The sequence below is a fragment of the Talpa occidentalis genome, unplaced genomic scaffold, assembly GCF_014898055.3.
Source record: "Talpa occidentalis isolate TD23 unplaced genomic scaffold, MPIMG_talOcc4v2.1 talOcc4.4, whole genome shotgun sequence".
In the NCBI taxonomy this organism is placed as follows: domain Eukaryota; kingdom Metazoa; phylum Chordata; class Mammalia; order Eulipotyphla; family Talpidae; genus Talpa; species Talpa occidentalis.
In genome coordinates this window covers 127,428,718-127,444,530 of record NW_023604295.1, presented here as the reverse complement: position 1 = coordinate 127,444,530, position 15,813 = coordinate 127,428,718, and the positions used below count along the sequence as shown (strand labels likewise).

Genomic DNA, 15,813 nt, shown 5'->3' with positions numbered 1-15,813 from the left:
TAATGGAAAATGAGTCAGGGACATCAGTGAATCTGAGGCAGAAACGAGATGCAAGACAGCAAAGTATAAGGAGTTGTGCAGGATATGCTGGCTCTTCCAGGCAAGCTCAGGGGACTGAGATTTTTACAGTGAAACCCAATAACTATTTCTTTGGCAAGAAAAATGGCAGCCTCTTTGAGTAAATATGAGAATGTTGTCTACACAACATGTACAATAGAAGTAGAGCATAGCTACACTGCCAGAAAAATGATCTCAAGTTTAATCTTTTCTCTGACTAGTCAATGTCATAATTTTCCAGACCTTGATTTTACTAAAGATCATCAAATATGTAATAATTATGGAATTAGTTCCAAGTCATGGTGTCAATTTAAATAAAAAAGCGATTCAGAATTATATGTAGGATATACATTTATTAACAGTGAAAAAGCATTTACCCAAAGTGAATGTTACAAAATACAAAGTCTGGCTATCTCACTATTTTAGGTATTATCTTAACCTACATAAGGTTCTCTCTTACTTGTTTTAACCATTTCTCTCTTTTATATCTATCCAAATTTTTAAACTTAAAATTAAACTGGAATATTTAATGGGTAACTCTAATAGTAGTTACCAGAGAAAACATTGAACAAGTTACCTGCTCATAAGCCGTATTTTAAAATTATCTACTAAAACAGAAAACAGACTAGATTATAGCAGCTATAACACAAGTCAAATAAACAAAATTGATAAGGTTCATAGGTACTTCAGTAATAACTAAGATGTAAGTACAATTCTTTCACTCTATCAATCTTTAATATGCATGCAGAGAGAGAGAGACACAGCTGTAATATGTAAGGCTTGGCTTGAGTGCCAAAAGGAAGTTTTCCTCTCTTCCTGCTTAGAGTCTAGGAAACAAATTTGAGTATACATATATCTTATTTTTCAATTTTCCTGAAGGCAGGCAAACTGCATATGAATTCCTGATTCTGGAATGACAGTTATCTGGAATAGGTTTTACTGACGTTAAAAGCCGGAGATATAGCTTACATAATTTAAATAGCAACACAGAAAATATTCTCACAGGGAAATCCTCACTTAATACTCCCTGACTGGACATTGTCAATCTACACAGGTATCAGGGAAGTCAGAAATTTTAAAGGAATACCAAACCAAATTCTAATGGGGTATTTCAATCATTTGTTAGCAAATTTAGAAGACCACTTGGAACTAATTCTTCCTATATTATTCAAGGAAGAATCTGTAAAGTTGACCTAATTGTTAACTGGCTCTGTGAAGCCTCACTGGTATAAGGAAAGTTTGGGATCTAAAAGTAAACTACCTTTTGAAAGCTGATTTACTTAATGATGAAGTCATACAGATTTTCAATACTCAATACTTCCTTTGTGAACCTGCTTCTCTCTCACTACACACAGAAGCAATTGCTATTCTGTAGTCTTGAACTATCATCCCAAAGGAAAATTTGTTGAAAGCATACAGAACTATAATGCACTGGTACATAAATTTAGTTTTATTAATCCCTTCTTGTAAGAGTTTGGTTTCATTTAAAATTAATCATAATGTTACTTTTCAGTGCAGAAATACTCCCTAATTATATAAAACTTTCTTTTTAAGACTGTGGTAACAGATAGGAGTTGAAATTCTCCAAGAATTTGTCTAATAGATAATTAAGTTGTAGGTACTAAGGATATGTGTTCTAAAGTTAAGGTATTATCCAATTTGAATAGAATATTAATATATATTCTACAATAACTTCACAGATAACCTGCCCTATTCTTACACAGGAATAAGACATGCAGGTATCTAAAAGAACATTAGACCCAATAGCAGCAACACTGGCATTATTTGGAAGCCTGGCCTAATGGCTAGGCTATATAATAAATAGTACATTTCTCTAATCCAACCATTGCTCTCTTCTAAATAGCCTACTTACACAGAGCAGTAACTTGCTGTATAGGATTCAACATAATTTCCAAAAATGATACTTTACAGATAAGTTCAACCTTTATTTAAAACTACTTTTTAAATTTAACATTACTAAACATCACAATGGGAAATAAAAATCAAGACTGAAAAAAAAAAAAAAAAAAAAAAAAAGAAACCCCACAGTGTATCAAGGCTTGAATCTGTTGAAAACTCAGTATCTGATGTTTTAAACTGCCATGGGCAGAAATTAGCACACCTATCAAAAATGCAGTGTCAAACTAATTTACATTTTTACACAGATCAAAACATGTTTATTTAGTGCCATTTTCATGTATGTATCGACTTTTGTAGAGAGTTAGATGAGTCTCTGAAGACATCTCATATACTTTGGGCTCCAACAGTTTCTGAAAAAAAAAAAAAAAAAAAAAAAAAAACAGAAAACCAGTCTTATAAATCATTCACTAAATTGAGGCATTACATCAGAATTTAATGTTATCTTCCATTAAGAACTTTCATTTTTAATTACAAAGGAAACAGTAATTTACGAGTTAAAGGGTAGGAGAGAACTTCTGTTTTAAAATGGCAGGCTGAAAATATACTATTTGTCTCTCAAGAAACCCAGTAGAAAAAAAGGGAAAAAATTATAAAAATGAATAAATGCAGATCAATAAAGAGTGGCTGTCAGAGAACAACATGAGTTATCAACAAATTTCAGGCTCTTCAAAACAGGTGGGAGCAGAGAGAGTGGAGGACACTGCAGCCCGGACACTGCAGCCCAGACACTGCGAATGGAGCAGTTGAGATGTAGACAAAACCGGCCGAAGACTGGGAAATGAAATGTTTGATACCTGAATGATCTGCCCTTCTCTTCTCCCCATTTCTAGGACAAACAAAAATAAACATGGTATTATATATGATTTTAACTAATGGATAAATTGATAGAGAATAACAGAAAAAATCCCTTGAGTATGATGCAAGAATTATTCTCCTTTGAGTTGGCCAATGGTTGTGCTCGCAGATCCATAAAGGAAATCTGTGGAGATCGCTTGGCTCTGCAATGAATATTTATGTAGACTCATCCTCAAAAGATTATGGAAGATTTAATTATCACAGTTACAAAACAAAAAATAATTTTGTTCACTTTAATAACCTTAATGTAAGAATATGAGTAAAACAGAACAGAGAAAGGTGGAAGGAAGCAGAAGGAATAGTTGGATAATGACCAAAGGTGACAGACAGAACTAGGAAATGTTCTACTTAAAATAACAAAGGGAGCAAAATATATGAGCCCTGTAAGAGGGAGAGGTAGGTCTATATTTAAGTCACTTTTCAGAAGGGAGACAAGATACCCCAATTTTTTTTTTAAGTTTATTTATTTATACAAGCACTGGGTACAGTCAGAAGCGTGGGAGGGTGAGAGAATTCACCAGAGCCACAGTGGGGAGCAGAGCAGGCAGAAGGACCGAAGTACACTGCTGAGGGGAGCAGCGGGCGGCAGGAGAGGTCTGCGCGCCATGTGGGACCCTCCTCCGGTGGCCAGGGAGCAGCCGGGGATCGAACCCGGCACTGCAGAAGCTGCTGGCAGCTTCGCAACCCAGCGCTCAACCACGGCACCACCAGGCAGGCTCCCCAATTTTTTTCATTAAGAAAAATTATAAAAATATTTACAGATACAGAAGGTCTCCCTTACAGCACTAAAAAATAGTAATTAAAAGTAATAGGCCCTTGGTAATTATCATTAACTCTTTTGTATCTTTTTCTTAAACAATGCAGGTATATTATTTTGCTAAAATGGAAGATTTAAAAATCTAATATAATTTTACATTAGGCAGCTGAACTAAAAGTTCTCAATAATCTTCCTTTCTAATGTTTGGGCTCAAACCTCCCTGATACAAACAGCACATTTAAAAAAGTAAATAAAATGATGGTATCAAGATTCAGTAAACTTCCAGTATAATATGGCTAACACTGATAACTCTTACCAGGTTCTTTTAGTGTCTGAGAATTCCCAGCTAGTTCTTCAGTCTGCATTTCACATATTTCACCAGATAAATGGTTTTTCTGTTCCTCTTCTACCATTTTCTTCCTTAAATCTGCCTTTGGTATGAAGAAAAATTCACAATCATGTTTCATCTTAACAATATTTGTTTGTCTTTTTAAAAAAAACTTAACTTATTTTTGCATACAAGAACTGTGTGTAGCCAGAGGTGGTGGGGGGTAGGTAAGAGGATTCACCAGACAAAGTGGGGAACAGAACAGGCAGATGGACTGAAATACACTGCTGAGGGGAGCAGAGGGCAAGACAGGAGAGGTCTGCTGCTTCATGTGGGTCAGCTCCCTGGCTGGGGATCGAACTCAGGCTGCAGTGGCTGGTGACAGCTTGATAGTGCTGAGTCTTTAACCCCTGTGTCACCCAGAAGGCCCAACAATAACTGTTATATAAAGACAAGTTTAATTAAAGAGAATCAAATACCTCTGAATATATTGTCAGTTTAAGTGGTAAATCTTCAACTTTTACAAAGTCTTCTTCATCAGATTTTTGACTTATATTACCAGACTCAGCTTCCTGGAAGATAAATTATATATACGTATTTAATGAAAGCTATCTGCTCTATCTCTGGATCTAAACCAGTTATCCATGCCAAGAAAGGGATTCTTTACTAAGTATCTATCAGTAACTATATTTGGTTTCCTTCAGCTCTATGAATAAAACAGAAATCTAGAGTTCAAGACAGAGCTACACACTTGCAGCTGTGAGCATATGGTTGTTTTTTCCTGTGCCCATTTAAAAAATCAAAAGGTTAGTTGGAAGGAAGTAGTTAATACTGAAGGAAATATTGAAAAGTAAGTAGTTAATACTGAAGGCTTAAATACTTTACAAGAACAATTCACTTGTTTGCAGAATGCATCAGAGCTGTACTAGCAGAATATAAGGAAACATTTACAGACATTTAATTATCAAATACTGTGAAGGCTGAAATAAAGAAGAGGTATGAATTTAGTAATTCTTTCTGATCACCTCATTTTTCTGAAACCTGAATTTTTAATTATCCTTTTAGTTCTCCTTCTTGGTTTTCAAAGTATCATCATTCTACCAGTTACCCAGGTGGAAACCTAGTAGTTTTTCTTTTTCTTGCAACATCTCTCACCCATTTCTCTCTCACTCAGATCCTATTTTGTATTTATGATAATGGAGCCTAACATGATTTCCCTGACAATGTATCAATATAATCAGATTCATCTTTACATCCCGTGACTTTGACCATCTTATTTCCTTGTATTAAAACCTAAGATTCAAATTCTAGATCTTTCTAATCTAACTTTGACCTCATTTCAATTGAATGCGTTCCTATAGGAACTCTACCACTCATCAGATGATAATAAGAATAAATCTAACAGGTAACTTTTAATTTTAGATGTATAGTCTCACTGGTAGTGAAGCAAACAAATAAAACAGTTAAATGAGATATTCTTTTTACTTTTTTTTTTTAAAAGACTTATTTATGCATACAAGAGCTGAGGTGCAGGCCACAGGTGCAGGAGGTGAGAGAATTCACCAGAGACAAAGTGGGGAGCAGAACAGGCAGATCTACTGAAATCCACTGCTAAGGGGTGCAGCGGGCAAGACAGGAGAGGTCTGCTGCACCATGTAGGTAGCTCCCTGGCAGGGGATTGACCTCGTGCTGCAGTAGTTGGAAACAGCTTCATAGTGCTGAGATTGAACCCCTTGTGCCACCAAGGGAGGTCCATCTTTTTACTTATGTTTTTGAAGGAAATTCCCATTCTGAGAAATTACAAAGTTGTAATTGTAAATACGTATTAGGGAAAAATTGATGTTAAATAAAAGAATATATGAACATATTTCTTAGACCTAAAAGTGCATTGTCATAAAGCCCTTCATTTTTGCTGACAAGTAAATAAAACATATACAACCTTCAAAGATTAAAAAAAACCTACTTGCTATAAAGTTAAATTGAAACAGATTCAGAGTAAAACTAAACTTATCTACTGATATACTAAGTGCACACATGCTAACATATTTGTCATTCACTATATAGAGAAAAGGACTCCTGTCATATTTTATTTCCCATCCCAAGTATAAACTTTTGATTTACCAAAGATTTATGAAATAAAGATTTATGAAATGTTTTAAGTACTTGAGAAGTCATGTGTGGGTAAGAGTTAAGAGATTAAATTTTGACTCATGTATCATCACCCTTTCATCAGAGAGGAACCAGAAGTGAATTCAAGGTTGCCATCTAAAAACTCATCTCTCTTTGGTTCTCAAAAATCACAAAAAGTATAAGCTTTTAGGGTTTGAGGGGATTATTTTAATTCACTATCACGCTTCTGTTCAAGTTTAAAGTAAGTTTGAGTAAGAAATAAGAACGTGAAAATTTCTAAACCTGAGCACAAAATGGATAATGTTTAAATGCTGAAAATGTTAACATGCAAATGAAGACATATGCACAAAATGAGATGCAAAAATATTGACAAATGTCAAGGATACATACATAGTCATTCACTAACACTGGAGATTCAGTATCAGGACTTCCAGCCAGAGAGCTTTCAGGAGTTTCCTGAGCAGATTTAACTTCTTTGACTTTAGGCACTACGGTTTCAGTTTCAGTTAAAGGTAATGGCAAAGGGTTAGGCTGTTTAGGTGACTCAATGGTAGTAAGCAAATCCTTTTGAACAGTGCCATTTAGAGATTGCTCATTTTCCAAGATATTGAGGTAACAGGGTTTTACAGGAACACTATCTTGGTTATCTGTCATCAAAAGAAAATATTAACATTAGTGTAACACAACAGTTGTTAAATTTTTCTATTGCTCCAAATAAGACAATGTATATGAATATAATTTACTTAAGACCTAAAAGAAAAGGCAACTACAAATTTTCCTTATCAATGGCTGCCAAATTAATCATCTTGAGAATGTTTTAAAAATCATAGTCCTAGAATCCATTCAATTTTTAATGATGTAGACTTCAATGGGTATTTTAAAAATTCCTCCACATTTGTATCTAACAATGTCTTTACAGAATTTTTCAGTGTTTTTAAAATACACGTCAGCCTATCTTTGAAAGCAATTTGGAGAAACAAAGCCATTGTTTTCTAAAAAGATTTGGGTAGAAAAAAGACACATTACCTTCAAAATTATATTAGCTAAAAAAAAAATTAAAAAAAAAATTATATTAGCTAAGAATTTAAATTTTAGTATTTAAGCCCAGAAAGGCACTTTTAGAGTATCTTACAATTGACTATTTAGATCTCTTACCTTTACGAGTAACAGGTTCTTGTTCCGATGGGACACGTTTGCTTTCTGCCGATTTTCCAAAGTCATGTTGTAGAACCTAGAAGGAAAAAGGCATGTCATAATAGAAAATACATGGATCGCCATACAGGAGATAGTTAGCAGTGTGTAGTTTTTGTCCAACCTGAGATTTTCATGAAATCAAGGGATTTTACAATCTAAAAGTGTTTTAAGGAGGAGACTGTGGGTACAATTTCAAGATCGTCAATATAAAGGTTTCATTCTTAAATAGCCTCAAAATAATACAGAGCTAGAATGCAATGGCCTCCACAATAATTTCCCCGAAGACCAGACTCCACTTCAATGAAATTAAAAGATACCTGTATATATATATATGTAGCTATTAATTAAATGGAAATGGAACTGATCAAGAGGGGAGAAAGATGAACAAAGCTAAGTAACTTCATCAGGAGGAGAGAATGAAAGTTGAGATTCACCTCAAAGCTGGAAGTAGCAGATACTAAGAAGGAAGGAATACAGTGTTAGAGAGGAAGTTGGAAATGAAAAGGGGCAGTGGTGGCAGGCTGAAGCTGTTTAAGGACAATAGGAACAATTAGGTTCTCTCCTCCAACTGCAACAGAAAATGGGAGGTTGTAATTTGAAGAAATTAAACTAATGAAACTCAAATCTGGGGACCATCAGGGCTAGGGGGTAGGGTGCACAAAGTCTGACTAAGGACAGGGTGTTATAATGAAAACAGAAGGATTTAGTCTATATAATGATGGGACCCTCAACATCCACATATCTCGTTCCAAAATACCAACAGTCCCAGCCAGGAGACTGGAGAAACGAAACCACTGCAGAAAAAAGACTAATAAATATAATAACACTGACTGTATCTTTCAAAAAGCTAGCTGTCTACTCAACTGCCCTAGAGTGAAGCCTGAAAGAACCTCAACCATTGGTTTTATCATTCTTTAATGTAAACCCAAGAGAAGGTAAGAGAAGAAAAATGGCTTCTATGAAGGAAAGGTAATATAAGAAAGTAACAATCAAGGGAAAAAAAGTATTTAGAAGTTAAAAATATGACATCTGAGATAAAATTTCATGTGAATGTTAGGATCAAGGAAATCTCCCAGAAAGTAAAACAGAAGGATAAAGGAAGAGAGGGGAAAATTAAAAGTTCAGTCTGTGAGGGCTAATAATATCTGATAGTAATTTCAGTAGGAAAGAAAAGAGAAAATGATGGAGAATAAACAAAATGGAATTTACCAAACTGAAGGATATAATTTAGATGAAAAAGGCTTACTGAGTACCCAGCATAATGAATGAAAGAACAATGTGTACTCTTATAAAATTTCAGGGGGTGGAGGATCTTGCAGAAAAGGTAGATTTAGAAAGTAAAAAATGTATACACAAAAGGTAAGAACTATGAAAGGCATTGGACTTCTCAACAACAGCACTGGAAATCAGAAGACAAACAGTGACTTCAAAGACTGGAGGGAAAATGCTTTTCAACAAGGAACAAACCAAGATAGCCTTAGAATATCTTAAATATTCTTTCTTAGTTACTGTAGAATAAGCTCCTTCAAGTAAGTTGATATTCTAAGAAAGGAAAGACAAAGCTTGGATTCCAGAAACAGATATAATGAAGAAGAATGACAAAGGGGATTCCCAACATTTCAGCAGGTTTAAAAAAGAGCCAAATCTTGAATTGAGCAGGAAGGGGTTGTGCTCGGACAAAAACAACAAACTGGTTCATGTAGAAGATTCTGAGCGGTTGATATGAGGGCAGACTTCAGTATTGTTCATAGAATGTAAGTTAATAAAAACTGAGAATTAATTATTCAAGTGAAAAAATGTACAAGACTAAACTATTTGCTTAGTTCAGCAGTAATAGTTATGTAACTTGATTAAATCTAAACTTAATCATTAAGTCAGAACTGAATACAGGATACAGGGAACAGAAGTTTAAGTCACCTAAAAATCTTTAGCTACTCTAATAGGAAGTCAACAGATGATATCTAGTAATATAAATGAATACACACACATACACACACACACACACACACGGACTTCAGCCTATGAAGGAGTATAAAAAGCAGGACTCAAAATGGCCTCTGTAGCAGGGTGGTGGATGTTAGAAAGGGAATGATTTTTTTGTTGTTGTTACATACTTTTTCCATGTATGATCAGGAAAAATATGAAATAAATTAAAAACCCAGATCTTTTAAAGTAACCTCACAGTTATTTAAAAATAGCCTATTAGATGTAAATACTGCTAAATATAAAGATAACTAGTGTTTCGGATTTCAATAAGAGCATTTAAGAGGTTTCCATGAAAGGAGAATGGAGAAGCTGTAAATTTTGCTATCTGTAAAGCTGTAAATTTTGCCATCTGTTTTTAGTAGTAAAATAAGGCTGGAGGAAGATGTGTCTGTCTACCCAGGAATACCTGCTCATCGTGTTCATTTTCTTCTGTAGTTTCAGTGTTAGCCTGAAGCGAAGTCTGGACATCAACAGGTCCCTCTTCAAATTCCTCTATTTCTTCATCTTCATTCTCATCTTCTCCACTTCCATAATTGGTCAAAGCTTGAGTTTCAGCTTTGGACAAATCTAATACACAAGTTTTAGTAAGTTTTCAGCATATAATCTTTTTTTTTTTTAAAAAAGGATTTATTTATTTATTTATACAAGCACTGGGTACAGTCAGAAGTGCGGGAGGGTGAGAGGATTCACCAGAGCCAGAGTGGGGAGCAGAGCAGGCAGACTGACGAAGTATACTGCTGAAGGGAGCAGCGGGCGGCAGGAGAGGTCTGCGCACCATGTGGGATCCTCGCCCGGGCTGGGGATCGAACTGGCGCTGCAGAGGCTGTGGGCAGCTTCGCAACCCAGCGCTCAACCGCTGTGCCACCGGGGGAGGCCCTCAGCATATAATCTTAATAGTTATCAATTTATTTATGTACCTGCATGTGCAAATATATAGTATCATTTACATCTGAAATCTTCAGAACAGTAATTACCAGAATACTGGTGCAGTAAAGATGGATAATTTTGGGTCACACTGGAATTCAAATTCAGAATTGATACCTAATTCTACATTCATTACACTCTACCATACTGTTTCAATTATGCCACCTGTGAAGAAATAATGTATAATTCTAATACAAAGCCTTTAAACTTACTAATAGACACTGGACACTCTTCACTTTCTTCATCTTCCTCTTGATCAGAAACATCAGATGGCACATTTTTGGCGCCATTACCATCATACACCTCTGATGTTTGAATCTGTTTAACTGTTTCAGTCTCATCCTTGTCCTAGCCACAAATAAATTTGAGTAAATTAATTCCTGAATGTACATTTTAAAAGATATACAATAAGTCTATTATAAAAATTAGTAAGTCACTACCTAATAAATACAAAGAAACATTCTGACAGAGGTCAAGGTTTGTCAGAAGAAAGGACATTTGATAATGATATACTTTGCTCTTAAAAATTAAGGTAAAAGCTACTGACGTTATTTGTTTCAAAATCATTTCAATCAAAAGTTACTTAACACATACTTTGTCTTCATCATCAATTTCTCCAACAGGTGGGCCATGATCTCCTTCAAGAATCCTTTTGGCCTATAAACAAATCAATTAAGCAGAATTTAGGGGTATACTTTTAGCACTAAGGCAATTAAACTTTAACAAATGCACTTTTTTGACCATGATTCAAAGAGCTGAATTCAACTCTTTCATTTAACTATCAATATTTTATTTATTTATTTTAAAGATTTATTTATTTATTTACACAAGCACTGGGTACAGTCAGAAGCGCAGGAGGGTGAGAGAATTCACCAGAGCGGAGAACATAACAGGCAGAATGACGAAATATACTGCTGAGGGGAGCAGCGGGCGAGACAGGAGAGGTCTGTTGTGCCATGTGGGACCCTCGCCGGTGGCCGGGGATGGAACCAGCGCTGTAGAGGCTGCGGGCAGCTTCAAGGCCCAGTGCTCAACTGCTGCGCCACCAGGGGAGGCCCTAACTATCAATATTTTAAATAAACAAAACAAAAAGCAACACTACCTGACAACTCCTTAGGTATATGAGGCATCTCAAATTTACTAACTCCAAACCAAAAATTTTTATTCCCTTCTAAAACCCCATCCTTCTTCAGTTTTCCCAAACTTAGTAAATGGTCCTTCACTTACTCAAATGCATGTCAGAACATCAGAAGCCATCTTGTTTTTATTATTCATATTTACAATAAAAATGCCTCACTGACTCATTTCTTACCTAGACTATTACCTTACAACTATTTCTATCTCTACTTTCATCAATTCCTGTTTTAATAGGGTATCCATACAAATCTTTTAAATTGTACATGAGATTATGTCATTCTACTTCAAATTTCCCCAAGGCTTTCTATCAATCATAGGATAAAATATAAGGTTCTTATGGTATCTAAGGTCCCATAATTTGGCCTTATTTTAGTAACTACGACCCCTATACTCTTACTGACTCAATGTTGCTACATTCCCTGGCTTCTCTTTGTTTTCCAAACTGCTCAAACCTACCTTATAGTTCAGTCTGCCTGGAATGCTCTTACTTTTCATTAACAACTTGTTTTGCTGCTTTAACTCTATTTCCCTTCCTCAAAGAGTCTCATAGCTGGGGTGATAAATATTCTGGGGAAACTGCCGAGATTGGCAACAGCCATGCCAGGTAGTTGGTTGAGGACTAGATTCTAACTATCCAGTCTTCTCTGCAGACCCGAGTGACTGTAATATAAACTGGATATCTGATGTGTACATTTAGCATCAATTCCTGTCTGCATTTTTGATCTGTAGTATGTTATTCCTGAGATCCAGTATGTGGTTAGCATATGCACTGATTTATAATCTAACCAGTATTACTAAAACAAAAACAAAAAAAACCCCACCAAACCTACTTTTGCTGAGGTCAAGTATGAGTTAATTATTAATAATGATCAAGAACTGCATTTATATGTTAATTATAACTACTCCTAAAATTGAAATGAATGCCATTTACCTCTTTGGCATAAGATTGTATTACTCCAGCTGCTTCTATTTTCCTTTTGCATCTTTGCTTAACAGTTATACTATTATTATCCAAATCTTGCATGAGTTTAAAGAAAGCCAGTTCATTAAATAACACTTCAGATATCTCTACTAGAAGATCTTCTCCACAGTCTTTCAGTTTTCTACCAGCAAATTTTCCCAGTGAATCCTATTCAAAGACAACCAAATAACTTTGTTATAATAAACTTCAAAGTTATAACAAATTATAACTTTGTTATAATTTAAACTTCAATGTTTAAATTATAATACTTAGATTATTAAGAAAAGATAGGCTAATATTACAAAAGAAAGTCTAATATTACTAAAGAATACTACTTAGTAGGAATTTTGCTAATCATGCTTAAAAAATACACAAAAGGAGAAGAAAAAATATAGTGTTATCTATAAATTCAGTTACCTAATATAACTGTTGTGCATACTAAGACAGGATTCCTAATTGCAAAAGAGTTTCAACACTATGCAGGGGATACATAAATACTACAGGGTATATTAAGTGAAAAATGAAAGTCATCTAAAAAGAGAAAGTCTAATGATACCATTAGAGTACTTTTCAAGTTTTCCCCTTTATATAAGCCTGTAAGTTATTCTAATGTAAACTTTTTCTTCAGAATCAGTTTAAAAGTTTAGTTGTAATCAAGATGAAATGTAGCATCATTAAATGAAAAAGTCTGCTATATTTTATTAATTTTTTAAAAAGATTTATTTATACAAGAATTGGGGTACTGGCCAGATGTATGGGAGGGTGAGAGGATTCACCAGAGAAAGAGCGGGGAACAGAACAGGCACTGCTGAGGGGAGCAGTGGGCAAAACAGGAGAGGTCTGCCCTGCCATATGGGCTGCTCTGTGGTGGGCAGGGATCAAACTGGCACTGCAGAGGCTGCGGACAGCTCCACAGCGCTGGTCTCAACCATCTGCGTCACCAGGGAGGCCCCTATTTTATTAATTTTTAAACTGATTTCTTCTTTCTAAAAATATGGACTATATATTTAGAAAATAAGCAAACTACTATGATATTCAGTAGTCCTGAAGTCCTAACCAGATGGCACATAGTGGTAAATCCTACCAATACAAACTCATACCTGTAATATACTCCCAAGTTGTTTATGAAAGAACTTTACAAACTCTTTGCTCTCATCATTTTGTTGAGTAAGGGTCAAAACCATCCGTCTTACTGAAGTTAGAAGTTGAGAAGAGCATACTTCATCCATGTGCTCCTGAGAAAAAGAAAAATCCTAATTCATTAGTATATAAACTTAACCAATTGTTTAAAATTATTGATCCACATGTACATGAGATCTTATTTTTCTTGCACAGATGCTTCTCAACTTTTAAGATATACGTTTGGAAATATCTGTTTTACGAAGGATAGACAATTCCCATTCTACACATGCTAACGGGTTTTCAAATTCTCACCCATCATAGAAGATAATGGCCAGTAAAAGAAACTGGCTGATTCAATACTTTTCATCACTTCTTTCCTGTACCTAGTCAGACCATAATTATGTCTTCCTATTTGCAGTTCCGGTAATTTCATTAACTCCTAAAACCATACTCACCTTTACCCAATATCCTCTATTATCCTTCAGATTTCTTAACCTGAGTGAAATTTATAGAAATGAATTTATTGAAAAATCATCCAACATACTTTTAAGCAATGCATACACTGATGTATGCATGATCCATCGATGTAGTTATTTATTCACTGTCTACTATATGAAGGTGCTATTCTTGGCACTGCTTCTAAGACAGCGAAACAGAGTAATATCTCTTACTTCACGGAGTTTACATTTAAGCAGGAGGAGAAAGACAAAATAACAAATACTAAATGGATTTGAAAGTGAAAAACACTATAAAATAAAGAATAACAAGGAAGGAGGAGGGAGAGATCTGCTTACCTAAAAGGGTAACATTTGACCAGAGACTTGGATTCAAGGGTAAAAGTCATGCAGATATTTGAGGGAAAAGCATTCTAGGCAGAAATAGCAGCAAAGCATCAAGGCCTTAAAAGCACTAGTAACTCTAGCAGGGAAGTTCAAAGATTAGAAGAGGAAGCAAACAGTAAGACCATTTAAGCAGTTACTGGAGCGGCCAAGGAAAAACCTAAGTTTCTCAGTTTTTGCATGGAATAATTTGGTCATGGCTAAAGGGAATCTTTTTTTGGAAATAATCAGATACCCTGCAGTCTTGAAAGAAAAAAAATTTCTAAATTACTTCTTAAAGCTCTGTCTTTTCTCAAAATATTCCAAACAAAGCAGTTGCTTCAACAGAGAAATTAAAAGTACAAGCAGGTTGTAAGAAATGAACCCAATGAAAACATGTAGTTTTTTAATCTGGATTTTCATAATAATAATTTCTCATTTCTAATTTTTAAAATTTCCATTTTATATTAAAATGTAAGCGTGTCATCCCAGGCCTCCCTGGTGGCGCAAGGGATTAAGATTCAGTCTATGAAGCTATTAGCAGCCACAGCATTAGTTCGATCCCCAGCCAGGGAGCTACCCACATGGCGCAGCAGACCTCTCCTGTCTCGCCCGCTGCTCCCCTCAGCAGTGTATTTCAGTCAGTCTGCCTGTTCTGTTCCCCACTCTATCTCTGGTGAATCCTCTCACTGCCCCCCCCCCACCTTTGAACTTTACCCCAGTTCTTGTATGCATAAATCAATAAATAAATCTTAAAAAAACTGTCATCCCAGAAAAGGCTCTAGCCTCATGTTTTACTTTTTTTTTTTTTTTTTTTTTTTTTTAAGATTTATTTATTTATACAAGCACTGGGTACAGTCAGAAGCGCGGGAGGGTGAGAGAATTCACCAGAGCCAGAGCGGGGAGCAGAGCAGGCAGAAGGACCGAGGTACACTGCTGAGAGGAGCAGCGGGTGGCAGGAGAGGTCTGCGCACCAAGTGGGACCCTCCTCTGGCGGCTGGGGAGAAGCCGGAGATCGAACCGGCGCCACAGGGGCTTCGGGCAGCTTTGCAACCCAGCGCTCAACCGCTGTGCCACTGGGGAGGCCCTCATGTTTTACTTCTTGCACACTTCCTTCTCTGCATGTTTATTGTTATTAAACAAAAAATAGTACCACTTACCAGTCTTGTACTCTCCTCATATTCCTGTTGGGCTATAAATTGCTATCCTTTGAGTGACAATTTAATATAATATCTTAAAATATAAAATCTTAAAATATCATAAGCCTTAAAATCTCATACCTTTTGAGCTAGAAGTCTAAGAATTACTTCTATGGAAATAAAAATATGAAACTCAAATTTACTAAGTCAGTTACTCTTAAAATAGCGAAAAGGAAACCAAAATAAACAATGTTTAATAATAGGGACTGGGGTAATAATTAATAGACTAGTCTATGAATATTAAACACTCACAACAGTAATTGATATAGTCACCTAATGACAGTACTCTGGCTCCTCTTCTGCAAAACATCTAAAGATGGATCACCTAGTCTTGGCCCCTCTCTTAACTAGTACTGTGGTTTTAGATAACATCTATAGCATGCTGACTTCCAAGACGTATTGCGGTTGTCTACCTTTCCCCATCT

The 15,813-nt window shown here is 35.6% G+C and overlaps 1 protein-coding gene across 19 annotated transcripts in view; it reads right to left on the bottom strand.

The window, feature by feature from the left end:
- Window positions 1–386: 386 nt before the first annotated feature.
- PCM1 (pericentriolar material 1) overlaps window positions 387–15,813 on the bottom strand; it is an 86,166-nt gene continuing 70,739 nt past the window's right edge. For 11 of the 19 annotated variants that reach the window (XM_037526319.2, XM_037526327.2, XM_054701021.1 and 8 more), the window contains 11 exons: window positions 13,350–13,484; window positions 12,220–12,417; window positions 10,746–10,808; window positions 10,364–10,499; window positions 9,634–9,794; window positions 7,203–7,278; window positions 6,438–6,694; window positions 4,397–4,489; window positions 3,906–4,020; window positions 2,772–2,803; window positions 387–2,327 (listed from right to left, as the gene is read on the bottom strand). In XM_037526319.2, coding sequence (XP_037382216.1) covers window positions 2,235–2,327; window positions 2,772–2,803; window positions 3,906–4,020; window positions 4,397–4,489; window positions 6,438–6,694; window positions 7,203–7,278; window positions 9,634–9,794; window positions 10,364–10,499; window positions 10,746–10,808; window positions 12,220–12,417; window positions 13,350–13,484 — 1,359 coding nt within the window. In that variant the 3' untranslated portion in view covers window positions 387–2,234. The remainder of the gene's footprint in view (window positions 2,328–2,771; window positions 2,804–3,905; window positions 4,021–4,396; window positions 4,490–6,437; window positions 6,695–7,202; window positions 7,279–9,633; window positions 9,795–10,363; window positions 10,500–10,745; window positions 10,809–12,219; window positions 12,418–13,349; window positions 13,485–15,813) is intronic. The other 8 variants (XM_037526329.2, XM_037526336.2, XM_037526337.2 and 5 more) reach the window with 2 other exon arrangements.